General features: G+C 51.7%; 1 protein-coding gene across 2 annotated transcripts; it reads left to right on the top strand.

Annotated features, from left to right (window-relative positions):
* Window positions 1–781: 781 nt before the first annotated feature.
* On the top strand, window positions 782–14842 carry TTC12 (tetratricopeptide repeat domain 12; the record flags this gene model as incomplete). 2 transcript variants are annotated; one of them, XM_083877879.1, is made up of 21 exons in its annotated part: window positions 782–953; window positions 1591–1742; window positions 2023–2053; window positions 2905–2982; window positions 3636–3757; window positions 4346–4405; window positions 4723–4794; window positions 5146–5206; window positions 5321–5509; window positions 6029–6095; window positions 6634–6722; window positions 7265–7430; window positions 8180–8272; window positions 8443–8506; window positions 9625–9759; window positions 10472–10573; window positions 10976–11044; window positions 11801–11902; window positions 12371–12470; window positions 13599–13824; window positions 14767–14842. In XM_083877879.1, exons 1-21 carry the CDS (start codon window positions 890–892, stop codon window positions 14840–14842), a joined length of 2118 nt encoding a protein of 705 aa, XP_083734005.1. In that variant the 5' UTR covers window positions 782–889. The 2 variants fall into 2 exon arrangements, with proteins under 2 accessions (XP_083734005.1, XP_083734006.1); XM_083877880.1 differs by lacking the exon at window positions 4723–4794.
* Between the last annotated feature and the right edge of the window lie 12416 nt (window positions 14843–27258).

Below are 27258 nucleotides of genomic sequence, written 5' to 3'. Positions count from 1 at the left end.
GATGGGGGATTCTGGCTGCCTGTGGGGCTCGGCCCCTCCGCGGCACCCAGGAGTTCACCTCCCAGCCGAGGGATGTGCAAGAGGAGGCGGATGGATGTGGCCGGGCTGTCGCTTCCAGAGAGGTCTGTCACTCCCGGGGTGACCCGTCCTTGTGCCGCCGGGCTCCCTCCGTGCGGAATGTGCCGTTCCGGGCTGAGGCTGTGCCGGGAATGGCAATCCGGGGCGGGCGGCGCAGCTCGCGATGCTCGGGCTCCCTGCGGTGGCCGACACCTTCCATCGCCTCGCAGGGCTCCGCAAAGCCGCAGCCTCGCAGGGAGATATTAACAAAAAAAATAATCCGAATTTGGCATAAAAGTCTAAAGAGCTTCAGGCTGGACATCAGCAGGAATGTCTCCATGGAAAGGTTTAAACATTGGAAGGAGCTGCCCGCCCTGGAGGTGTCCGGCAAGGCCCGGACGTGGCAATCCGAGCCCTGGGCTGGTGACAAGGTGGGCACGGCTCTCAGGGTGGGCTCGGTGCTGCCGGAGCTCTTTCCCACCCGGGGTAAATCCGGAATAATCCCGGGACAGTCCCGGGTCTCTGTGCCCGGAGCCCGCGGGCCGGACCTGCCGCTTTCCCGCCAAATCGCCGGCTCGTTTACATAACCCCGCCCATCTCATTTACATTCACCACACCCCCTCTTATCTGCATAACCCCGCCCTCAGCTACATGGCCACGCCCACCCGCGGGCGCCGCGTCAGGCGGGTTCCCCCGGCAACGGGGCCGCGAGTTCGAGCCCGGGCCCGGCGAGTCCCGCTGTCCGTGCTGTCCCCTCTCCGTACCTCGCTGTCCCTCTCTGTTCCCCGGTGTCCCCTCGGTGTCTCCCGGTGTCCCCCGGTGTCCCCCGGCCATGCTGCGGGACGAGGACACGGAGGCGGATTTCCAGCGCTTCCTGCGCCGCGTGGACGATGTCAGTGAGTGCCTGAGGGGCCCGGCGGGGACAGGCGGGGACAGGCGGGGACAGGCGGGGACAGCCAAGGGAAAGGCAGAACTGGGGGCAAGGAAGGCAGAAAATGGGTGGGAAAGGAGGACAATCCCCGCTGTGCCCCTCTCCGGTTCGGTTTGTTCGGTGTTTCCCTGTCAGCGCTGCTGAGGGAGGCTCCGAGGGCCTCCAGGTTTTATTTGGGGTGCCGAGAGCCGCTGGTGTCTGTGAATTTCGGTAATGCAGCAGGAACTGCGGGGAGATCCTGAAAGTGACGGGAAATCGACACTGAGAAAGTTTCTGTTTATTTGCAGTGAAATCGACCCCGGGAAAGTTTCTGTTCCTTTAAAGTGCCCAAGGCCACCCTGGACAGGGCTTGGCGCATCCTGGTCTGTGGGAGGTGGCCCTGCCCTGTGGGGCTGGGGGAGATTTAAGCTCTTTTCCAACTTAACCATCCCGGATTCTGTGATTTTATGGTAAAAGCCATCCTGGGCAGTAATGCCTTATTCACTTATTCACATTTACCCGTATTCACTTCAAAGCAGGTGCCACCTGAACTCCTGGTGCTTCCACGTTTGAACTCCTGTGTGTATATATATTTTATTTGGGTTTTTTCTGTGACTTTTTAGCCAATTTGCTGCAAGGCCTGAACTCCCCGGACTCGGCTGTCCAGAAAAAAGCCATTGCTGAGACAGAGAAAAGGCTCCAAGAGCAAGAAGCCAGCAGGGAGGAAGAGGAGGAGAGCAGGACCACGGTGAACAGAACACTCATCAACACTTCTGTAAGGGCTTTTCCCTCTGAAATCAAAGCTGGGCTCAGTTCAGGTCTTGCCTTGTTAAAGACACAGCTGGAACCTCTCCAGGAACATCAGGATTTATCAAACCCTCACCATCTTTTGTTTAAATGTCAAACTACTGCTCCTTCTGCGTGTCAGTCTGGATATTTCAGATGTTCCCAGATATTCCCTTATGTTCTCTGTAGCTTTGGACAGCCCAGCCAAATGTCCCTGTGCTGCTGTGGCTTCTCCTCACAATATCTGTGCTGTGTTTGTGTTCTTGCAGGGCACGGCGAGGCCCGAGGCAGTGGATGCAGGTAGGACAGTGCCTGTCACTCCTCTCAGTCTGTCACAGCCCTAAGCCCGGTTTTAGCAGGGCTGGAGTCCATGCAAGACCTGATCCCACCCCTGCCAAAGTCCAGGCTGACTTTTCCTGATGCCTTTAACCAGAATTCAGTCAGGTCTAGGAGCACACTCAGGGTTTTACCAGCACGCCTGTGTTTTTCACAGCTCAGAGCTTTGTTCTGTTCTGGCTCCTCATCCAAACACTTTCCATTGTGAATTTCAAAGCAAACCTGGTTTTTTGGCCCTGGAGAGGAGCTGCAGCAAGGCAGGAGTGTGTTGGTGCCCATCCTCAGGGGTGGCATCACTGTCACTGTCTGTGACAGCTCATCAGCTCATCAGCCACCTTCCACTTTCACTGCTGAAACCTCCCCTTAGTATTGGCTTTTATTAAGAAATCACTCAGCAATACCCTAGGAATTATTTTCTTTTCTCTATTTTAATAAGATATCATAGGAATTATTGGGGTTTTTTTATATTTTAATAAAATACCCTAGGGATTATTACTTTTTCCTCTATTTTAATAAAATACCCTAGGAATTATTGCAAGTTTTTTTCTCTATTTTAATAAAATACCCTAGAAGTCATTGCGTTTTTTCTATATTTTAATGATATACCCTAGGAATTATTGGGGTTTTTCACTGTTTTAATAAAATACCCTAGGAATTATTGTTTTTTTTCTCTATTTTAATAATATACTCTAGGAATTATTGGGGTTTTTCTCTATCTTAATTATATACCCTAAGAATTATTGGGTTTTTTCTCCATTTTAATAAGGTTTGCTCTGTTTTTTCCCCCCTAAAACACCAACTCTCCTGGCTGGAAGATGGTTTCCTGGCAACTTTGGAAAAGGACGCCAAAGAGCGAGCCCAGCGGAGGAGGAGGAACGATCAGCTGGCAAACGGTGACTGCTGGAAACTCCTCAGGCTGGTGCCTTAAAACATGCCCTGACAGGGGCTGAGGGAGGCCCAGCTGGGCTTGTCTGTGCCCCCAGCCCTGGAACAGGGTTAGGGAATCCTCAGAGCTGCTGCATCCTGGTGCTCTCCATGATCCCCTCATGGTGCTGCTGGTCTGGGACGGAGGCAGGGAGTTTGGGATGGATGGAGAGAAAGAGTTTGGGAAGGATGGAGGGAGGGAATTTGGGATGGAGGGAGGGAATTTGGGATAGAGAGAAGGAGTTTGGGATGGAGGGATGGAGTTTACGGTGGAGAAAAGGAGTTTGGGATGGATGGAGGGAGTCTGGGATGGATGGAGGGAGTCTGGGATGGAAGGAGGGAGTTTGGGATGGAGGGAGGAAGTTTAGGATGGAGGGAGGGAGTTTGGGATGGAAGGAGGGAGTTTGGGATGGAGGGAGGGAGTTTGGGATGGAAGGAGGGAGTTTGGGCTGGCTCAGGTTTCCCTCTGAAGAGGAAGGATTGCAGTGAGAGCCTTGGGAATACTGGCTGGGCCGGAATCCTGGTGGCTGTTCCAGCAGGAGAGCCTGGCCTCTGTCTCCTCAGTCACATCTGGAGGATTTCAGGGGAATTGCTGTTCTCAATGCTCTGTGCTGCCCTGCAGCCCTGAAGGAGCAGGGGAATGAGGCCTTCAGGGCAGGAGACTTTGCCCTGGCCATCCAGAGGTACTCGGAGGGGCTGAACAAGCTGAGGGACAAGCAGGAGCTGTACACAAACAGGGCACAGGTCAGTGGCAGGGCAGGAGCCACTTCTGCCTGCTTTTTGTGTTGCTTTTCCAGGATAAAACCCCAAAACATTCTTCCCTTGGATGTGGTGAGCCCCTGCTCCTCCAGAACTCAGGGGAGGAAAATCATTCCCATTCCCAGTTTCATTTAAATACTCTGATTTTTAATTTTTTTATTAATGTTTTTTCAGGAATCACTTCTATAACTGTAGAGTGAAATATTTGCTTTGCATTCTCTGTTTGCCTCGTATGCTCTGTGTATGTGATTTAAATACTCTGATTTTTTAATTATTATTAATGCTTTTTTCAGGAATCACTTCTATAACCATAGAGTGAAATATTTGGTTTGCATTCTGTGTTTGCCTTGTATGCTCTGTGTGTGTGTGTGTAATTCTATTAAATTGATTCTAAATTAGAAAATCCAGGGAGATGGCAGACAAGAATGGAAATTACCCTAAAAATCAATTGGCCAGGCCAATCAGCAGCCTGATTTTATTTCTTTTAATTAGCCAGTGTTTGTACAACAGTGAGCAGAAATTGTTTGGAGGATTCTAATTCTTCTGCCTGGACTTTTTTGGGGTTTATTTCAGGCCTACCTGAAGCTCCAGGAGTATGAGAAAGCCATCAGTGACTGTGAGTGGGCATTAAAGGTAATTCCAGAATTGTCAAGTGAAAAAGACCTCTAAAATCAACATTATTTACAGAAATCCACATTTTTTGACTCAAATGAACAGGAAAATAATCACCTTTTGGGAACCCTGCTTTCCACCCTCACCTCAAGCCTGTGTTTCTAGGGTCCTTGGGGGCAATAATTCAGCATAAAAACTTTAGACACCTCTAATAAATAATAAATGGTATAAATCCTTTAATCTTTGCTTTGGGCAGCTCTAATTGTTAATCAGAATGCTGGAAAAATACTGGTATGCTGAAATTTTCTAAACTAATAATGATTTCTTTTTTAACTCAGTGCAATAAAAACTACCTTAAGGCCTATTTTCTCATGGGGAAAGCTCACCTGGCCCTGCAGCACTTCACTGAGGTGAGCTGGCTGAATTTTGGGGCCATGGGACCATGTTTTGTTCTGCTTTTAGTAGGTGAGAGGGAGAAGGTTTCCTGCCATGCCTCAGTTTCTGTTTTCTCACTGGAACTCTGATTTTTTGCCCCTTGGGTTTCACTGGAAATTTTCCTTTTAATTTGCAACAGCAGACAGATGTAAGGACTGAGAATATTTCACTTTTTGGGGAGTTTTGACCTCTGCCTCTCCATTAATTTTACTTTCCATATTTATTAAGGACCATGGCCCCAAAAACTTTTGGGATCTGATTGAGATATCATTGATATCTTCCTGTTCCTAGCTGAAACTGAGAGCCCTTTTCTCCTCCCCCTCAAGGCCAGGCAGTGCTATGAGAAGATGCTGCAGATTGATCCCCAGAAGGAAAACCTGGTCAAAGGTAAGAAAGAAAATATTTTCCCACTGGTTTTCTGGTGAAGATGGGACAGAATTTCCCTTCCACTCTTGGTTTCTCTGTCCTTTTTCCTTGTGATTTTTCCTTGTGCTCTCGCAGACTGTGTAAGCCAGGCCAGGCTGGAGGAGAAGAGGGTGAGAGATGAGGAGAGAGCAGAGAGGGAGGTCCAGGCTGGGAATGTCACAGCTTTATCCATCCAGGAATTGCTGCAGACGATCAGCAGCCCTGGCCAGGACATCCTCTACTACACAGGGGCCATCAGGATCCTGGCAGAACTTGTGAATGACTGTGAGTATCTGCTGCAAAAATTGTTAATTTGGGAGGTGTAACCCAGGCAGAGGAGGGCAAGGGAACAGATTTTAAAGGACCAGAGTAACTGTTCTGTGTTTAAAACATAAAACTGGCAGTGTTGGATAGTTCAGTGTGGCCAGTAGGTGTTTACAGCATTTTTTAGAATCAGACTGATGTTGTAGCTGAGCTGCTGAGATTTCTTAGGGGTTTGGGTCTCATTTGTTTATAAATATTTGTAGTTTTCTGTTAAAGCCCATTGAATTACAAAGCCAATTTTGTGTTCCAGCCTTCCTAAACAGTCTTTCACTTGAAGCCAACACCACCAGGCATGAATTAGAGCAATTTTCAGCTTCAAAACCACTCATACTTCATTAATTCCTGAATTTTCCCCCGTTTTCAATGATGTTTTCCCCCAGAACTGCTGCTGCAGTGACCTTTTCTTTTAGCACCGTGCAGGAAGAGCAGGAGCCTGCCCGGCTGTCACACACCTGAGCTGTTTGTCTCTGCCTCTTCCAGGCACTGGGCAAACGTTCTTCAGGACAAACAATGGCTTCAGTATCCTCAGGAACGAGGCTGTCAGAGGGTGAGAGATCTTCAGAGGGGGATTCCAGCCCAGGGAAAGGGGAATATTGTTCTCAAGAAACAGAATCACCTCTTGAAATGCAGATGAACTGATTGGAGGAGGATGTAACCCCAGATTTTAGTGTCTGAATGGAGGGACTTGTACCTGACTCTGACACAGACAGTGCTCCCTTAGATGCAGGGAGGAGAATTCACTGATTGCTGTTTGTGTTTGCTCTTCGGGGGCAGTTATCCTATCCCTGGTGCTGAGAGCAGCTTTGCAGAAAAACTCTGAATATAAAAGAACATCTGAAGGGTCTGGCTACACCCCCTGGGGCTGTGATCAGGCACTAGTGAATTGTTTGGGTATTCAGCTCTGTGCTGCAGCACTGAGACTTTTTGGGGTTCATCCAGATTTCAAGTGGTGGCTGCAAACAGACCTGAGGGATGAAGCTGTGCAAATTTTCATTCCCTGGTTTGATCCCCGCTGGTTTGATCCTCCCTTTGCTCTGTTCGCAAGCTGACTTTCCTCATTCAGGGCCTTCTGTTTTCTCACTCAGGGCCTTCTGCGCAGAGAGCAAAAGCCCAGCTGAGGTGGAGCTGTGTGTTTCCCTTCTCCTCCTGTGGCGAGCTGTCTGTGCTGGCAATGGTAAAGGCCTGGAATCCACTCTCCTGCTGCTCATGTGTGACAATTGGGGCATTTCTGGGGCTGGGAATGGGTCTGGGCACAGCCACCCTTCTCCCACAGCACCTGCATCCATCCACACCTGGTTGTAGCCCAAGTTTGGCAGGTGTTGGATGCAGCCATAACTTCGGCTGGATGAAATTTCCACTCTGTGAGCATTTCAAATCCACCCAAGGTGTGGGAAGTAAATCTCCTGTGGTTTTTGCTGCTCTGAAGATAACACCACTTGCACAGTTTTCTCTGTTTTAATCAGTTTTACCTGCAAAAAGCAAAGTTTTATAGTAGAGGAGGCTGAATTATTTTAGAATTAACAATCTTGGGCAGGTACCTATCTCTGTTTTTAGGGAATACCGCATGGGTGAGCAGTGGGTAAAGTGGAAATGCAGAATATTGGTGTCTGTGTTGACTTGTGGGGTTCAGCTGATGCCAAATAAAACATTCACGCTGAAAATAAATAAATAAATAAAATGAGTGACATTTCTCTGAGGTTTTCCCTCTTTTTCCAGAGGAAAATCAGCGTCTGCTGCTGGCCCAGCCCGACGTGGGTGCCCAGCTGGCAGAGCTGCTCTGCTCTGACAACCCCCAGGTCCAGAGGGAGACCCTGGCTCTGATCTCCCTCTACTCAGAGAACGAGAGTGGCCGGAGGCTGCTGCTCAGGCAGGACCTGAGCAGGTGAGAACAGCAGGAGAATCTCCTGCAGGGCTGAGAGAAAACCTCCTGGAGGGCTGAGTTCAGTGCTCAGAACTGCCCAAGCTCCAGGGGAAACTCCCTCAGGGGACACGGTGACACTCAGTTCTGCCTCCTGGGGACAGCCCTGGCCTGGGAAAACTTCCTGAGGGGACACAGTGACACTGAGTTCTGCCCCTTGGGGATAGACCTGACCTGCCAAAAGCACCAGTTGGGTGTGTGGGGTACAACTGCAGGAAGTTTTGGGGTCCAAAACAAATAAAAATAAATTTGTTCCTGTAATTTTGAATCCCCTCCGTTAAACCCGTGTGTGGCACTGAGGCAAAACTCACCCTGATGCCTCTAAAAATCTCCTGGATTACAGCTAAGAGTCTCTCCTTATTTAAAATTTGAGATTTATGGTTATTTAGTGTTGCCCTGGCTCACTGAGTGGGGAAGGAAGCACCATTGCATTGCCTTGGTCCCATTGTCCTGCTGCTTCCTCCCAGAGTTACCCTGAGAAATGTCCATTGACTGGTTTGGAGTAATAATGGGTGAGCAGGAGAGATTGTTCATTTTTCCTGGGGAGGGAAGGTTAAAGGAATGAGCCATATCTCAGAGGTTGCTTTAAAAAGGCAGATTTAACTGTGGCTTGAAATGCCAACAACCTAAAAAAATAAAATTTTGATTTTTCATGATTAAACCAAAGCTGACACCAGTTTTTGGTTGGATTTTTTTTATTATTTTAACACCAGATGGCTGCAGCTTTTGATGTCATTTGTCAAGAACACTGATGCAAGGGCTGATGGTGCCATGAACATCTTGTCTGACTTAACTGGGGAGAAAAGGTAATTTAAATCCCTCATTCATTTCTATAAAGTTGTGCTTGGAGTTGTATGAAACGAGCCAGGGACAGCCTGTTGGCTTTGCTGTGAGATTATTGAAGTTTCTATTGCTCTTGTCTTGTCTTTGGCTCTGTTTTTTTAGACTAAAACTTTGGGTTTTTATCCCCCAACAGGTTCCAAGCCCAGTGTGGGGCCATGCTTTCCACAAGTGTTTTACCCTTATTCACCCAGTTGCTGGTAGGGAAGATCTGATTTTGTATTTCCAGTTTATTCTTGTGTAACATGTCCTGAGTCTGCTCTGTGGCTGTAAGCGATTGGCTTTTGTCAGGAAAATGTTCTTTTTCTCCAATATTTTGGCCTACACATCCCTGGTTTAATATGCAGTATTAACTCTGGTCTTGGTTGCAGATTCCCACTGATAATTTCACCTTCAGCTTTAAGTTTTGCTCTTCTTGATGTGACTTTAATCCCCTGTCAGCAACTTGTTCTGTCTTGGATGGTGATTTTTGCCTTCTAATCTGAGGGCTCAGGGTGAGGAGATGACATTGGGTCCCCAGGTAAAGAATCCCTTTCCTGGGTGTCCTTTATTCCAACAGCAGATTTAAAATGTGTTGGTTTAATCAGCAAGTTTTAAATGTGCAGAAAGCTGTGCTGAGGAAGGGGGAAGGTTGGTTCTGCTGCAGAGCTGGCCAGTCAAATACTCCCATTTCTCCAAATGAGCAGCGAGACAATCATTTCATAACTTTCACATTGTTTGTGCCTCTTCTTTCTGAGCATCACCTGCTGGAATTCCAGCTGCAACAGCTGCTCTGTGTGGGAAATGGATTTGTAGAGGATTCTCAAAGCCTGACAGAAGGCTCACATAATGTGTATCTGTATGCAAACCTTGAGATAAGAAATGCTGACTTAGAAATGCCATAGAGAGAGAAATGGAACTAGAAACAAGTTCCAGATGATGGCCTTGCAAATAAGACAGGATAAGTCTAATAAGACAGAAATAGTTTGGCTTCTGATTGTGATGGTGTGAACTGTAACATCTATATCGTCTCACCCTTCACATGAAACTGAAAATGCAATAAAAGTTTTTAAAATGCCTCTTAGTTGTCCCATCTCTGGTTCAGAAAAGGGTATAATCTGTGCCCTGAGGGGGTGACTGCAGGAAATGTTCACACTTTGGGATCAGGGAGCACAAAATCCATCCCTTTTCCCCCAGAGCTCACAAAGCAGTGTGAGAAGGAGGGAAACCTGCACACCTTGGGGTTCACCAGGGAGCTCCTGGGGTGCCATTCCTCACTCCCAGAGGGGCTGGCACACACTCATCTGCTGGTGTTCATTTTGCCTTGCTGTGTTTGCAGGCGTGTGCCAGGCAGGTGAACCAGGCAGCCCTGGCCCGAGCTGTGGCTGTGCTGGGCAGCCTGTGTGCAGATGTTGGGCTGAGGGCACAGCTGGCCCAGAGCAGGGAGTGCTGGCAGGCCTGCCTGCAGCTGCTGGTAAGAGATGGACTTCTGGCAGGAAAGTGGTCTTTTTCTCCAACATTTTGTCCTACACAACCCTAGTTTAATGCAGTATAATATATGCAGTATAATAGTCAGTATTCCCAGTCTGTAATATTCAGTATTCCTATTCTATAATGTTCAGTATTCCCAGTATAATTCAATATTCCCAGTCTATAATATTCAGTATTCCCAGTCTATAATCCTCAGTATTCCCACTCTATAAAATTCAGCATTCCCAGTTTATAATATTGAGTATTCCCAGTCTATAATATTCAGTATTCCCAGTATGTAATATTCAGTATTCCCAGTATATAATAGTCAGTATTCCTAGTATATAATATTCACTATTCCCAGCCCTCTGCCCTGTCTGTCTGCTCCCCTCACAGCCCTGAGCCCTTTCACTCCATTTGGGGTTTTGCGGGAGGGTGTCCCCAAACCCACCCTCAGCTGTGTCCTTTAAAAGTGTCCCCTTGCAGGTGAGGCTGTGCTGTGAGCACAGGAACTGTGGGTTCAGGGGGTGGGAAGGGATTTTTGTAACATCTCAAACACCCCCAAATTCGAGGTGTGCAGCTTTGGTACCAAACACTTGGATTTGTGTCACAAAGGTGTCCCCAGCTCTGCCTCTCCCAGAGCTTTTCCTGCCCCTGGGGCTGCCCAGGAAGGGCCTGTCCTGGCCCTGGGGGCTGATTTTTCTGCCCTCCCACAGGATGGGAGCTCTGATGGCAGCAGCTCTGGGTACCAGCAGTGTGTGTTTGCAGTGCTGGGGCTGATGATGAACATGCTGCTTGAATCCAACAGCACCATCCAGGTAGGCAACATCTGGGGTTTTAAAAAAAATGATGGTGTTGCAGGTTATTTTTAAGGGAGTTGATAATTTAAGTGAGCTGAAAAGAGAAAAAAATTACAGGATTTTCTCCTTCACCACCACCTTCAATATATGAACAGCTATGAGGGAAAACACAGAGTAAGGTGCATAAATTATCTTTCCATAGTGGTGTAAATGTTTTGTTTGGAATCATTCTCCAGTTGTGTCATGTTCTGAGATCCTGATTTTCCCTGAGTTTCCTCTGAGTTTCCCTGAGTTTCCCAGAGTTTCTTCTGAGTTTCCCCTGAGTTTTCACTGACTTTCCTCTGAGTTTTCCCTGAGCTTCCTCTGAATTTCCCCTGAGTTTCCCCTGAGTTTCCCCTGAGTTTTCCCTATGTTTCCCAGGACTTCGCTGTGCCCATCAGTGGCAGGTGCCTGGCTCTGCTCAGCCATCAGGACGGCAGGATTGTCACAGTGAGTCTCCAACAAAAGCTGGGTTTGGCTCTCCTGAGCTCTTCAGAGCAAACCTCTGCCTTATGCAGGAGCCTTTGAAGCCTAAAACATTCCTAAGATCAATAAAGAAATAACAGACCACTTTTATATTCATTTTTATATGGTTTGATGCAAGAGGTTTTCATGAAATCTGCTTAATAGAAGCTCTTACAAACCATTTCAGTAAGAAACCCCTCAAAAATCAGTGGAGAAACAAAGGAGCAAGAGCAGTTTGGGTGTTCAGCAGCTGTTTATCTTTGCAGTTCTTGTGTGGGAGTTTTAATTGTGCTCCTGGGAATGGGGTGGGGCTCCAGGGAGAGCAGCTCCTCCAGGCAGGGCAGATGTGGGCTCTGAGTCCCTTCCCCGAGCTCTCAGGAGCTGTTCTGAGCTGTTTCACTTCTCTCAGTGCCAGCAGTGCCGGGCTTGTCTCTAGCAGGGGTTTGTGTTTTTATTTTTTAATGGATGAACACCTAGGGAGTTGTGCTGGCCCCAGTTTGGGCTCATCTCTCTCTGTGCTGAAGCTCTGCTGTGCTGTTTTTAAGAAACGACAAAAAAAGCGCCACATCCTAAAAATGTTCTTTGTTAGATTCTGTAATTCTGTGATTGTCTCAATTCCTGTGAATTTCCCCTTTTAGTACTTTAATTACTTCAGTTTCACTCTGCAAGAAACAAAATAATTAAGCTGCCTGGCCCAATTAATGTTTGGTTTTGCTTCTCTCTCCTTTTCCCCTCATTTAGAGAGCCACTGGAGTGCTGAGCCGTGTCCTGACAGCGTCTCCCTCAGCTGTGGAGGAAGTGGTGAAAGGAGGAGTGGTGAAGAAAATGCTCAGATTCTTGAAAGTAAATTTAATTTCCTTTATTTCTGCCTGCATTGTCCCCCTGAGCAAATCTAACTCCCCCTGTGTTTATCCTCCTTTCCCTGGAGGATGTGTCTGCATTGTAACAGTGTTCCCAGGTTTCATTTTAAGCCTGTTTTAAAATATTTTTATTATTATTCTTATTTTAATTTTTGCTGCATATCTGTGTCCAGCAGGTGTGGATTGTGCAGATCAAGTTAGTCTAGGAAAAAATCTGTGGCACTGGGGTCTTGTCAAGGGGAGTTGGTTTGAAAATCAGAGATCCAGGGAATTTTTTGTGTTCATGGCAGGCAGGAATTCAGTGAGGTTTATGTGATTCATCCTGAGATAAATGCCCCGTGAAGGTTTTGATGTGAGATTTGGGCTCAGGCCTGTCCCCGTGGCACCCAGGCTGTTGTGGGGCACAGTGGGGATGAGCTGTGTTTGTTTTCTCTCTGCTTTAACCCACCAGGCTGGGGGACACCTCACATCCAGCTATGCCATCAAGACCCTTTCCATCTGCACCAAGAGCAGCAGGAGAGCTCAGGAAGAGGTGCTGAGGTGGGATAAAAGTGAGTGAAACTCCTGATTTCCAGGGGTTGTGGTTGTTCACGGTGTCCTCCATGGGGATATTGGCCTGGCACTAAAAGCAGCTGGAGCCGGAGGCACAGGAATGGTTTAGGGTATTTTTAGGGCATTTCTGATCTGTTGTGGTGCAGCTCTGCTTGGATTGCTTTAAAACCCAGCCCCAATCAATGCTAATGGAGCTACAACACAGAATACTGAGATTTTATTTGAATGGCTGTAGCTGTCCAGAAGCTGTCAGTGCCTGCAGTTCAGCCTGCACCCCGAGGATTTCCTCTAGTGAAAAGCCTCTCAGAGCATCACCTCTCTTCTGTGCAGCCCAGACTCCTCTCACTGTCAGCTGCAGACATTGCCTCAAGCCAGCAGTGACACTTCACCCTCATCCTGTGCACCAAAACTCTGAGTATTCACCTGTGAGAAGTCACTAATTCTTCTTTTGTCAGCTTTGTTAGCAAGAGAGAGGTGAGAGAGCCATGGCTGGATTTATCTAGCCAGTGTTCAGTGATCTCTGAATCTTCATGATTCTGTGGCTGAGATGTTGCTGCTGCTTTCAGGCGTCGGAGCTAAAACTCTCTGCTGTCCTTAGGGGCAGCTCCCAGATGAGCTGAGCTGCTTCGGTAGCTCTGGATATACAGAAACCTTTTTTTTTTTTTTTAATGTTCCTTTTCCCAGCTGTTCTTTCCACAGCAGCATTTTTGGTTTAGGGCATTTAAGGTGGCACATTCAGCTCTTTGTGAGAGAGACATCTGGGGAAGTGGAGCTGAGGCAGCCTCCTGGGTGCTGGAATTGCCATGAAATCACAGAATCACAGAATCACAGAATGTGTAGTTTGGAAGAGACCTCCAAGATCATCAAGTCCAACCCAGCCCTGACACCTCAGCTAATCCCTGGCACCGAGTGCCACATCCAGTCTGTCCTTAAACACATCCAGAGATGGTGACTCCACCACCTCCCTGGGCAGACTATTCCAGTACTTTATTATTCTTTCAGTGAAAAACTTCTTCCTAATATCCAGCCCAATCCCCTTGCTCCAGGAGGATTTTTAGGGAAACAGCCCCTGCAGGCAGCAGGGCGCAGCTCTGGGTGTGTCTAACAGAGGTTCCCCCTCCTGCCAGGGTTCCAGGTGCTGCTGAAGCTGCTGGAGTCCGGGGATGAGCTGACTGTGGGCAATGCAGCTTTCTGCCTCAGCCAGTGCCTGCAGCTGCCCGGGGCAGCCTCGTCCCTGCTGGGCTCCAGCGTGGTGCTGCTGCTGCTCCGGCTGGCCGGGGGCGACGCGCGGAGAACCTCAGTGCAGCAGAACTCGGCCATTGCCCTGGGCAGGCTCTGCATGGCCGAGCCAAGGTGGGACACAAACTCACTGTTTTATTTCTCTTTTCTGTTATTTGGTGATGATCCCTGAAAAATGGACCAGTGTGAGTCAAGTAAGGCCCAAACACTCCCTTTTTTTATTTCTCTTTTTTGCTATTCAGTGATAATCCCTGGAAAACCGACCAGTGTGAGTCAAATCTGAAATTACTAGATTAATTTGTAGAAATGCTCCATGAATTATATTTCTTTCCTCCAACCAGAATTCCCTCTTGTGATCCTGTCCCCAAATCCTGCTTTAGGGCTCCTGGGGTGTCAGTTCTGTCCCTGCACCTTCCAAGGAGTTAATTTAGAGAACAGGAGTGATGTTGGAAGCCTAAAGATCCCAAATGAGCAGCAGAGAAAGCATCAGCCCTGAGATTTGTCTAAAACAGCAGAGATAGAAGGGAAACTCTTCTTAGTTTTGTTAAGCTGAAATGCCACGTCTTTTATTATATTCAATATATAATATATACTATTAAATATTAAATATTTATATAATAAATAACTATTATTTGTATAATTATATAAAATACATATAATATTTATATATATGTATATTTTATATAAACATCTATATAATATTAGCTATTTTATATGGTATATAATATATAGTACAATTAATATTTATATGTTAAATGTATTTTCATCTATAATTTATTTAATTACTATTCTTCAATATTATAATTAATGCTGAAGAATATTATTTATGTGCCTCTCTGAGGGCAATAATAATCTGGAAACTCTGTGTTAAGAGTATCTATATTAACTCTGTGTCATTATTATTACCTAGAAACTCTGTTTTAAGAGGAATTTATTGAATTAAACACTCCTGAAAGTTTGAGCAGAGCAGTGAGAAAGCTTAGAGAAAGTGAGAAAGCAGAGAAAGCTTAAAACTTAAATTTTTAGTCACCATGTATTCCCTCATTGTCTCTGCAGGCACATTCCCCAGCTGAGGAAGCTCAATGGCTTGGCCATCCTCAACTCCTCCATGAAATACGTGCACAGCAGCTGAACTCCTCAGGAACCTCCCACAAGTGCCCTTCATCTTGCTGTTGAGGTTTTTTTTGGCTTTAATAAAATTAATTCAAAGCACATCAACTTTTCAGTGGCTTTTTGGAGTGGTTTTGGGCCCCCACAGAAGCCAGTGAAATGATATCAGGAGGAAGAAGTTGATTTATCATCTTGGCTAAAATGCCACCTTGCATTAGTCTGCCTTTGCTTTAATCATTGACATAAATTGAATAAATGGCCATAAATAAATACAGCATAAATACACCATAAATGCAACATAAATACAGTATAGCGCTTTTTCCCCTAGGTTTGAAAACAGGAAACTAAAGTATTTATTAAATTTCTGTGAAGAATAAGCACAGGCCAGTCCAGTTTGACTTTAAAATGGAGCTCTCCAGGTCCCCTCTTTGACATCTGGGGGGAACTTTTGTCCTCACAGTGTTACCAGAGGGCAGGAAAGAACTACACTCATGCTTCAGGTTGTGAAATGAGAAAGAAGAAGGAAATTTATTTTGGTATCTCTACTTATATAGTCTTTGGAATTTGATCAGAGATTGGGGACGAGGTTAACACTTCTTTGACCTCACTGATCAACATAGAAGTCTAATAATTTGTCCTTCTTCCTGGAAAGGAGTGTATTATTTACCAAACATCAGTCTTTCTTTATTTTACAATGCATGAGAAAGCTCCAGTAGAAATGTAAAATATCAGAAGGTTGAAAAATCAGAGCAACACCACAGAGCAGGGGCTAACAAATTATCTAGCAGCTCTTTATCCAGGGAGCAGCTGAACCAGCTTCCCACTGGAAAGGAAGGGGATTGTCTTGGGATGGGAAATGTGCAGTGGATCCTCTCAGTGTGATTGTCTGGGAGGGTTTGGGGTCCCACCTGCCCAGAGAGGTCACAAACCCCACGTGGAGGGTTCGAGTGCTCTGCCAGTGCCAGGAATTTTCCTTCCCCCTGTCCTTGCCTCTCCCAGGGAGGTGAGGGCAGGGCTGGGGCTGGCACTGGGATCTGCCAGCCCCTCATGTCGGGATATTAAGAGAGGCAGGACCACTGGGAGATGAATTAAAACATAATTTATTGTTCTTCTTCTTCTCCAGTATCATGAAGGGTGAGAACATCTTTCCCACAGACAGCAGGAGTTTTTGGTCAGTGGTCTTGTGATCAGGTTGCAAAGAGTTTTAAGGGTTTATTAGCCAATAATCTACTAATATACTATAATCTACTGCCACACATGTTGTTTTAACTTTCACACCAGTGGCTAATTGGTGTGAAATATTTAATAATAATTAAACTGTGTCACACGTCCTGCCACAATGCTTTTTTATCCAATCCCATAGTGACACACAATCCTACAGAGCTACACCTTAAAACTTCCTATTACCTTTATAACTACTTCTGTATCTTAACTTTAAAACCATAAAACTCTCCACTGCTTAGCCTAATGTGTTTCTACCTAAGCTACAAACGCACATTTTTGCTCGTGGTCTCTAAATTTGGGAGCCTTTTCCAGGGTCTCAGGGGGAACCCTGTATTCTCTGCTGTATTTGGGTTTGCCTGCCTGCACAAGGTTTGGAGAATTTTCTGTGCCTGGATTTCCCAGCCATTCCCTGCTGAGCTCCCTGCTGGATTGCTGGAGAATTGTTGTTGTTGTTCCCTCCCTGGCTGTCCCTGCTGCTCCCAGCTGTCATTAGGGCCTTATCTGCCTTTGCTCAGGTGTTCACTGCCCCAGACAGGCAGGGCTGTGTCAGGATGTTCTCTGTGTGATCAGGATGTTCCCTGCTGTCCCCTCAGCCTGTCGGCACCTTTGGCTCAGTGTTTGTGTGCCTGGCACTGAGAGGTTCCTGCTGGCTGCAGCCTGCACGGGAATATTTACAGTTTTGGGGGACTTTGTGGCTAAAAAAAGAAAAAAAAAAGGTGCAGCTGTGATTGTGCCCGATAAGCCTCTGGGCTGTCCCTGGGCTCTGGGGAAGGTTTGAGTTCTGTGCTTGTTTCACTGTGGTTTCCATTCCCCCCTGGGATCCAGGCTGATCTCTGGGGATGTTTTAATTGGCAAAAAAAAATCGGAATTATGGAATAGTTCAGTTGAAAAGGACCTACAGCATCACCCAGTGCAGCTGCCTGAGCACTCCAGGGCTGAACAGGAGTCAAAGTGTGCTCAGGGCATTGCACCAAATCCCCTCTCCAGGGAACCTTTGCAGGGTTTGATCACCTCTCTGGCTAAAAAATGCCTCCTAATACCCAGTGTGACTTCAGCACCTCCCCTCATGTCCTCCTGGGAAGCTGCAGAAAGGACCAGGAGGTCTCTCCTGAGGCTCCTTTTCTCCAAAGAGGACAATCCCTGAGTCTGGCAGGAGGTGCTCCCAGCTCTGTTCCCCTTCTCTGGGGGCATCCAAATCCCTCCACATCCCTCCCCAGCCCTCCAGGGAGTGTTTTAACTCTTCCCCCAGCGCTGCACCAGTGTTCACTGCCACATTTCCCACCTTTTGGACCCAAAATCCACCTGACCACCCTCTGTTCTTTTGTTAAAAACCGATGGATTCCAATTGGTACAGTTTGGTTTCTTGGGTTTTTTTTTCTTGTTGTTGTTTTTGTTTTTTTTTTTTTTTTTTCCTGGGCCAGGTTATTGGTTGGTGTCCGGCCTAAGCTCTTATAAAGTCACCCAATCCTCTGCCTGTCAGAGCCAGCAGCAAATGCCCAGCGCTGGGAGGCAGCAGTGGCTCCCCAGGGAGCTCCTTCCCGGCGGGATATTCCTTATGGGGATGGCTCAGGAGCTGCTCCACGAGATGCTGGAAAAATTCCCCGTCCTGGTCCTGCTGGCGGCCGGGCTGTTGGATTTGTCTGGTGAGTGATGGGCTTTGTTCTGGGCTCAGAAATTGCTGCTTTTCGGCCTCTTTTGCTCCGTTCTCAGGTGTGGGGCAGCTCTGGGGTGAAGGAGCTTCTCCCTGTTTGTGCAGGGTTTGGGTGAAATTGTCTCACTTGGTGTGAGCGGCCCCTCAGCAGGACATTGCTGTGCTGCTCAGTCCCCAAAGAAAATATTGTTTCTTTAGGGGAAAGCAGATTAAAAATCACATATCCTGAGGGATCCCAGGCAGCACTGAGGGTCAGGCTGGTGCTGCTGGAGGCTTGCTCAGAATCCCCTTTTTGCACTGATACCTTGTGCTGCCTCTCCTTTGGGAACAGCTGTCCTGCCGTTTATATTAAATATACCAATATTCCTGACAGCGTGAGGTCAGTGCTGTGTTTGTGCTGCTGCTGCTGCTCCAGCCCAGCTCCTGGGTCTGCTGTCACTCCCAGCTGGGCTCCAGCCTTGCCCTTCCACTCTGAGCATCCCTGGAAGGGCACAGGAATTAACTGGACTGGTGGAGGCAGTGCTGTGTCCTCAGGCAGGCTCTTCTCTTCAGGAAAGAAGAACTTGGGAAGTGGCAATGAATTTTCTAGCTAGTCAAGGGTTTTCTTCTTTTTGTGAAGCTGCCAAACCTCTGCTTTGCCTTTGTCAAAACCCACTATTTAAATGCATATCACTTAAATTTTTAGATTCATGTCTTTCCTGGGCAAGTGCCTAAGGAAAAATGCTTAAAGGTATTTTTTGGGGAGGAAAATATGTTTTAATCAGTGGTTTGGAAAGTGTCATTTGGAACATCAGCCTTCTGATGTGAAGAGAGAAAAAAGTAAAATGTGTGAAGAAAAGAATAACCTTTTAAAGCGGGGTCAGCCTTTCTCAGTGACAAAGTGGCTGCTCTAGGGTTGAGAAGCTGCTGGGTTCTCTCTGCTCTGTGTCCAAACAAACGTGCCTGGACACCCTGCAGGGATCAGGGAACTCCTGCTGGCACTGGGATGCTGGAGCAGGGGCAGTGCTGAAGGACAGCCAGGGCAGGAAGCTCATTTGGGGTTATTTTAATCTTGTTTTGCTGTGAAAGAGCTCCCAGCCTGTCCTTGGCCAGCCTGGGGCTTTCCCTCTCCCTGGGAAAGGAATGGAGATCTGAGGGTTCCTCCCTGGCTGCTCCGTGCCCTGGGGCCTGCATGTGGTGCTGGAGCAGCAGGGCATGGGCCTTGGAACAGCTGGGAATGGGAATGGGAATGGGAATGGACTGGGGATGGGAATGGGAATGGAGATGGGAATGGGGATGGGAACGGGAATAGGAATGGGAATGGACTGGGGATGGGGATGGGGATGGGAATGGGAATGGGAATGGGAATGGGAACGGGAATGGGAATGGTAATGGGGATGGGAACGGGAATGGGAATGGGAATGGGAATGGGAATGGGAATGGGAATGGGATGGGACTGGCTGTGCCAGAGAACCTGTGTGGCTCTGGTGCCCCAGTGCCTGCCCAGTCCAGCTGTCCCGTAGGGCTGCTGGGTCTGTTCAGGGCTGGTTCCAGCTTAGCCAAAAGCTGCTCTCATTCCCCAGGTGCCTCCAGGGGTGCTGCTGGCAGTGGGGTGCTGGGGCTGAGCCCTGCCCAGAGCAGCCCCATGCCCGAGGGTGCCTGGGCTGAGGTGACTCTTCACTCCCAGAGCCCAGGAGCTGATCCCACCACTGGAACAACCTCTGAGCCCGTGTCCCAGGCAGGGAGAGCTGCAGCCAGAGCAGCTCTGCTGCCTGGGGCCGTGCCTGGGAGCCCAGCAGGGACTGAGCTCCTGCACACAGCAGCCTGGAGAGCGCAGGATGGACACACAGCTCCTGGAAAGCTCTGGAACAGCTCCACACAGGGATCACCGGCCCCCACAGCCCTGGCACTGCAAAGAGAAGCAGAAAGTGCTGCTGGGGCTGGTCCCAGTTCCAGCTCTGGGCTGCCCCAGCCCTTTTCCAGTGCAGGGACACAGGAGGACTCTGCCCAGCTCACAGCTCTCTCTTCCCCTCCTGACAGCAAGCACAGGGAGGTGCCGAGTCCCAAAACTCCTCTTCTGACTCCAAGGCTCAGTTTCTATCCACCAAGCAGAGCAGTGGCAGCATCTGCCTTTCCCCCCAGGGCTGGGATGTCTGTGGGCAGGGCAGGGCAGGGCTGGCTGCCCACAGGGATGACTCCCACGGGGAAAAGGGCCACAGACACGACCCCTCCTGGCCCCAGAGCAGGGGTCACTGTGAGGAGGACTCAGAGCTCAGATGCTGGAGTTACAACGTCTGCAATGCCACCACAGCCAGCTCCAGGGGACCTTGGCTCGGTCCCTTCCAGCACAGCACAGCCCAGGCCTGTTCAGTTTTCCCCTCTCGTGTCCCTGCAGCAGGAAACCACAGGCAGCAAAGACAGAAATTCCACCTCAGCTGTGACAAACGGCTCTGGACACCCAGCCCAGCTGTCCGCTCCTCACACCCTCACACCAGGCACCGAAAATTCTTCATTCTTGATGGAAGCTCCAGCTCCCGATGAATTCCTTCCCTCTCCATTCCCAGCTGGCACAAGTGATGGACAAGACCCCCTCTCCCTGCACAGGGCTCTCAACTACACCAAACACGTTCCCCCAGAGACCAACAGGAGCTCCCAGGAAATGGCACTTCAAGGAGATGCTGCTCCTTGGGCAGTGACAGGGTCACCTGGGGAATCTCCCTCCCCTGAGAGCCCACAGCCCTCTCTGAGCTCATCCTCATCAATCCAGTTGTGGGTTTCCATATCAAAACCTTCCCCAACTACTAAAGGGCTCAAGGAAGCAACACCTGCCCTGTCTCCAGGAATGCCCACCTTTGGGAACAGTGACCTCCAGCCCTGGGATTCTGCCCCAGCAGAGCTTCAGCCTCCTGCTGCCTCTGCTGGGATGCAGGCCCTGGGCCTCCACGCCCCGACCACCTCACCCACATCCCCTGGCTCTGGGTCCCAGCTCCCAGGAGCTTCTGCCCCTCCTGTGCCTCAGGGAGCCTTGCCTGGGATGCTGCAGGTGAGCACAGGAAGAAGAAGCAAAGCTGGTTCTCCTCCACTGACCCCAGCAGCCAGCTCTGTCCCTAAAATTGATTCTCCAGCACTGTCCCCAGCAGCCAGCCCAGACCCCAAAATTGATTCTCCAGCACTGTCCCCATCAACCAGCCCAGACCCCAAAATCGATTCCTCTCCACTGACCCCAGGAGTCAGTCCAGCCCCCAAACCTGGTTCTCCAGCCCTGTCCCCAGAACCCAGCCCTGTCCCCAAAACCAATTCCTCTTCACTGACCCCAGCAGCCAGCCCTGTCCCCAAAACTGATTCCTCTCCACTGTCCCCATTAGCCAGCCCCATCCCCAAAATTTATTCTTCTCCAGCCCTGTCCCCAGCAGCAAGCCCTGTCCCCAAAACTGGTTCTCCAGTGCTGTCCCCAGCAGCCAGCCCTGTCCCCAAAACTGATTCTCCAGCACTGAACCCATCATCCAGCCCAGACCCCAAAACTGATTCCTCTCCACTGACCCCAGGAGCCAGTTCAGTCCCTAAACCTGATTCTCCAGCACTGTCCCCACCATCCAGCCCCATCCCCAAAACTGATTCTTCTCCACTGACCCCAGGAGCCAGTCTAGCCCCCAAACCTGGTTCTCCAGCCCTGTCCCCAGCAGCCAGCCCTGACCCCAAAATTGATTTTCCAGCCCTGTCCCCAGCAGCCAGGCCTGTCCCCAGCCCCTCTGGATCACACAGCCACAGGCACCAGGCTGTTCCCAGCCTTGTCCCTCCCAGCCCCCCCAGGCTGGGAGCTGCTGCCCCTGTCCTGCTCTCATCCCCTGCCCAGGGAAGCCATCCCAGCTCCACCACAGCCCCAGGGGTGCCCAGGGAGGTGCCAGCAGCCCTGGCACAGGCCCTGGGGCAGCAATTCAGGATGTCCCTGGATGCAGCTGCCAAGAACCTCGGCACAGGCAGAGGTGACCCCCTAACCCTGCTGCCCTCATCCCCCCAGCTGTCCTTTGTGCTGAGGAGCACTGACGGCACGATCTGCCTGCAGCCCATGCAGGATTCCCCTCTCCCCACAGAATTCCCAAACTCCAGCATTGGGGGGCTCCTTTCCATCCAGCAAATCCTGGCAGCACCCAATTCCTCAGGGCTGGACCTTCCAAACCTCCCCCTGAGCCCTTCCAGCCTGGTCTTGGTCAGGCCTGTGTTTATCCTGCTGCCCAGTGACAGGGGACACACACAGGTGCTGTCCCCTCCTCAAGGTGACCTCAGGATGGCCACAGCTGTGGGGACAGCTGGGAGCAGCCAGGATATCCCAGTGGAAACCAGTTCCTCTTACCCCACTGGGAAATCTGTGGGTCCTGAAACTGCTCTGCCCACAGTGTCCAAGCAGCAAGCAGAGAGAGAAAAAGCCAATTCTGAGCCAGTGCCAGCTCGTGCTGTTCCCACAGCCCTCAGGGGCTTGTCCCCAGCTGCCACCTCAGCCCCAGGTCATGTTCTGGAGCCCAGGATGAGCCCAACAGTGCAGACCATACCCAGGCTGTCTGAGGAGATGCAGATTCCTGCTCCCCATCCCCAGAAGGCCACGGGCACTGCTTTGCTTTCCCTGACAGCAGAGCCTGGCACCTCCCCTGTGCCCCGAGAGCTGGTGTCCACTCTAAGCCTCCAATCTTCCCCCACAGTGTCTGTCACCACTGAAAGGCCACAATATTCATCTGGGGCTCCTTTCCTGCCAGCAGAGGAACCCCATGGCTCCCCAGAGCCTGCCCAGCCTGGGAGCAGCTCAGGGGCAGCAGGGCAGGTGGGCTCAGTGCCCACCCCCAGCCCAGCCCCTGCCCCCTGCATCGGCTGTTTGCCCCCCAAACCCCTGCCCAGGGCCCTCCCCAGCACCAAACCCCTGCAGCCCACCCCTGACAGGCTCCCAGGCCCTGAGCTGCTGCCATCTCCAGGTGTTCCCAGCACCTCCTTGGTGCTTCCAGCTGGGAATGAGCACAGCGAGTCCACCATGGGCAGCACAGCCCTGCCTGGAGTCCCTATGCTTGCCACAGCAGCTCAAACCCCCACCACTGCTGGAAAACCTTGTCTCACTCAACGTTTGGAGCTGGAATTCACCCCCACTGTGCTTCAGCCCTTTATAACCACACAGAGACCAACAGCAGCACCGGAACAGACTCCATTTTCCACAGAAGTCCGAAGGAAAACAACGATTTCTGGGAAGGTTCTGGCTGTGGTGACCCATGCAGGGATGTCTGCCAGCTCTCCTGCCCCTGCCCCAGCTCCTGCTGAACTCTCCTCCCAGGCCAGCATGGGACAGAGCACAAGGCCAACTGAAACCAGCAGCAGTGCAGGAAAAGCAGGAGCTGGCAAATCCCTGGGAAGCAGCATGTCTGCATGGACTGTGATCACCTCAGGGACAGCACAGCCCCGGGGGAACCAGCTGGGTTTGAGCCCAGCCCAGGCAGTCGTGCCCACAGGCTCTGTCCCTGCCCTGGGAGCACATCCCAGACCTACACAGGGCTCAGCCCAGGCTGCAGCAGTGGGGACTCCTGTCCCTGCAGCCCAGGGTGACAGTGTCACTGCTGGGCTCAAAGAGCTGCTCCAGCTGCCAGCCCCAGCCATGCAGCCTGACCCAGCTGTGCAACCTGACCCAGCCCTGCAGCCTGACCCAGCCCTGCAGCCTGACCCAGCTGTGCAACCTGACCCAGCCCTGCAGACCGACCCAGCCCTGCAGCCTGACCCAGCTGTGCAACCTGACCCAGCCCTGCAGACCGACCCAGCCCTGCAGCCTGACCCAGCTGTGCAACCTGACCCAGCCCTGCAGACCGACCCAGCTCTGCAGCCTGACCCAGCTGTGCAGCCCGACCCAGCCCTGCAGCCCGACCCAGCCCTGCAGCCCGACCCAGTTGTGCAGCCTGACCCAGCTCTGCAGCCCGACCCAGCTGTGCAGCCTGACCCAGCTGTGCAGCCCGACCCAGCCCTGCAGCCTGACCCAGCTGTGCAGCCTGACCCAGCCCTGCAACATGAGCCAGCCTTGCAGCCCGACCCAGCTGTGCAGCCTGACCCAGCTGTGCAGCCCGACCCAGCTCTGCAGCCTGACCCAGCTGTGCAGCCCGACCCAGCCCTGCAACATGAGCCAGCCTTGCAGCCCGACCCAGCTGTGCAGCCTGACCCAGCCCTGCAGCCTGACCCAGCTGTGCAGCCTGACCCAGCCGTGCAACCTGACCCAGCCCTGCAGACCGACCCAGCCCTGCAGACCGACCCAGCCGTGCAGCCTGACCCAGCTGTGCAGCCAGATCCAGCTGTGCAGCCTGACCCAGCCCTGCAGCCTGACCCAGCCCTGCAACCTGACCCAGCCGTGCAGCCTGACCCAGCTGTGCAGCCAGATCCAGCTGTGCAGCCTGACCCAGCCCTGCAGCCTCACCCAGCCCTGCAGCCTCACCCAGCCATGCAGCCTGACCCAGCTGTGCAGCCTCACCCAGCCGTGCAACCTGACCCAGCTGTGCAGCCTGACCCAGCTGTGCAGCCTGACCCAGCCTTGCAGCCCAACCCAGCTGTGCAGCCTGACCCAGCTGTGCAGCCCGACCCAGCTGTGCAGCCCGACCCAGCTCTGCAACCTGACCCAGCTGTGCAGCCAGATCCAGCCGTGCAGCCTGACCCAGCTGTGCAGCCTGACCCAGCCGTGCAGCCTGACCCAGCTGTGCAGCCAGATCCAGCCGTGCAGTCTGACCCAGCCCTGCAGCCTGACCCAGCCGTGCAGTCTGACCCAGCCCTGCAGCCTGACCCAGCTGTGCAGCCTGACCCAGCCCTGCAGCCTGACCCAGCTGTGCAGCCTGACCCAGCTGTGCAGCCTGACCCAGCTGTGCAGCCCGACCCAGCTCTGCAGCCTGACCCAGCTGTGCAGCCAGATCCAGCCGTGCAGTCTGACCCAGCTGTGCAGCCCGACCCAGCCCTGCAACCTGACCCACACTCGGTGATGCTGCTCAGCTCCTCAGGGCTGCTGGGGAACATTGGGGAAGCAGCAGGAGGAGATGCAGCCCCCACCAGGCAGCTGCACACTCAGGCAGCCGTGTCTGCACAGCCAGCATCACCCAGACTGCCACTGGAGGAGGTGTCCCACCCTCTGGAGAAGGTGTCCCACCCTTTGGAGAATGCATCCCACCCTCTGGAGAACGTGTCCCACCCTCTGGAGGAGATGTTCCAGCCTCTGGATGAGGTATCCCACCCTCTGGATGAGGTATTCCACCCATTGGAGAACGTATCCCAGCCTCTGGAGGAGATGTTCCAGCCTCTGGAGGAGGCATCCCACCCTTTGGAGAATGTGTCCCACCCTCTGGATGAGGTATCCCAAACTCTGGAGGTATCCCACCCTTTGGAGAACATATCCCACCCTCTGGAGAATGTATCCCACCTTCTGGAGGAGATGTTCCAGCCTCTGGATGAGGTATCCCACCCTCTGGATGAGGTATCCCACTCTCTGGAGGAAGTGTCCCACCCTTTGGCGGAGTCCCATCCCCTGGAGGAGGATGCCATGGAACTGGTCACTGGTCACTCCAGCCCTGGCCCTGCGGCCCGGTCCCCCACACCCCCAGCATCTCCTGTCGCTGCTAATGAGCTCATTAATCATGGCACTAATGAGCCTGCTGCTGATGGCCCCGAGCCGCCCCCAGGCAGGGACCTCACCCCGGTGCCCCCGGAGCGCCCCTGGCAGTCCCCGGGGAGCCCGGGACATCCCTGGCTGGGTGCTGCGGGCACTGCCCCGGCCCAGGGGCTGCTGCTGAGCACGGAGGAGGCGGAGGAGGAGGAGGAGGGCAGGACCGGGGAGGTGACAGACGGAGCAGCTGAAGGCTTGGGGACAGCAGTGACACTGGAGGCCGGAGTCCTGCGGAGCGGCTGGCACCAGAGGAGGGGGCTGCCCTCGGATGTCACCGCGCTGGACGGGCAAGTACCCCCGGCTCCGGCTTTGGGTGTGCTGCTGCAGCCTGGAGGGGTTTCATTTCATTGCCTTTTTTGCCCTTTTCGCCCTTTTCCCAGCCTCGCCGTGGTGAGCGACTCGTGCGGCTCCGGGAACCACTCGGTGCGCCTGAGCCTGAGCCCTGCAGGGGACACGGGGACGGCGGGATCCGACACCCAGGACACCTTCCTGGCCCTGGTGGCCCTGCAGAGCAACAGCAGCCGGGCCCTGCTGCAGATCCACTCGTGCTGCGTGTCCCCCTCGGCCAGCCCCGGGGCTGCGGGGGCTCAGTGCTGCCTCTTCAGCAGGTGGGAATGGGGAAAATCTCACTTCATTTGGGATTTATGGAAATAAACCGTCCTGCTGCCCCCTGGGTGCTGTCACAGGGCTGCAGCATCCCCTCCCTGCTGGGAGGCACATCCCAGTGCCAGCCAGGCTTCCCCACACCCCCATTCCAGCATCTGGAAGAGGTGTCCCATCCTCTGGAGGTATCCCACCTCCTCCTGGAGGTGTCCCAGCCCCTGGAGGTGTCCACCCTCTGGGGATGTCCCCACCCTCTGGGGCTGTCCCCACCCTCTGGGTGTCGCCCCTCTGCTGAAGGCCAGGGAAGCAGGAGGATTCCTTACCCAGGGTTTGTAAACCCTCTGGGGTGTGAGATGTGTGCTCCAGGCAGCCCAGGGGTTAATTGACTCACTGCAGCAGAACCAACCTCCCAAAAGAGCTCTGAGAAGGGCAGGTCCAGCCTGGAATGCCAATGGTTTATGGATTTCCCTGCGGCTGGGATGAGGGTGCAGGGCTGTGGAGTTTGTGCAGAGCTGACCCTGCCCTGCTCAGGGAGAGCTGGGGTTGGAGCTGTTGGCTGTTTGTCCCTGCCAGGCTGCCCTGGGACTGCACACACATCCAGCTGCTGAAGGGTGGCAGCTCCAGAGCCTCCAGCTTCTCCATCCAGCTGTTCCAGATGCTGAACCACTCCGTGGCCTACCTGCACTGCCAGCTGAGGGTGTGCCTGCCCGGCCAGCCGGGATGTGAGCAGGTACTGAGGGTGCCCCTGTCCCCACAGCAGGGATTTGGGATTTGGTGCTTCCAGAGTCTCCACACCAGGAGCTGGTTGACACCAAGGTCACCCCGTGGCCACCCAATCCTCTGTTAAAATCCAGGAGAGGAGTTCATGGTGCGGAATGCTGGCAGTGGTTGGTAATCCCTAAGAAAAGGAAATCAGGGAATCCAGATTTACATATGTGCTGGTCCAAGGGTTGGCAGTTCACCTCTTGGAATGACAGCAGAGGTGGAAAACACTGAGGAGCCTTTTCCCCCTTTTGCCCTAGGGCCCAGGGTTCTGCTCAGGACACTTCCAGGTGTTTTCCATGTCTTTCCAGGGCTGCTTGGAGAGTGTGGAGCCCCTTCCCCAGCCCAGTGACAGGACCAGCCACGGACACCTGCACAACCTGGTGTCCCTCGGGCCTGTCTGGAGGATGAACAACAGGTCTCTGTACAAACCAGTGGAAGGTGGGGCTCTCCTGCTTTTATTTCCCTTGCAGAGATTTTTGCTCAGCTTTTCCTGCTGCAGGAAAACCAGCACATTTTTAATAATTTTCTTAATTAGATTATATCCCAGCAACTC

The sequence above is a fragment of the Zosterops lateralis genome (genome assembly GCF_965231275.1).
Source record: "Zosterops lateralis genome assembly, chromosome: 25".
NCBI lineage: Eukaryota > Metazoa > Chordata > Aves > Passeriformes > Zosteropidae > Zosterops > Zosterops lateralis.
This window is presented reverse-complemented; position numbering and strand designations above follow the sequence as displayed.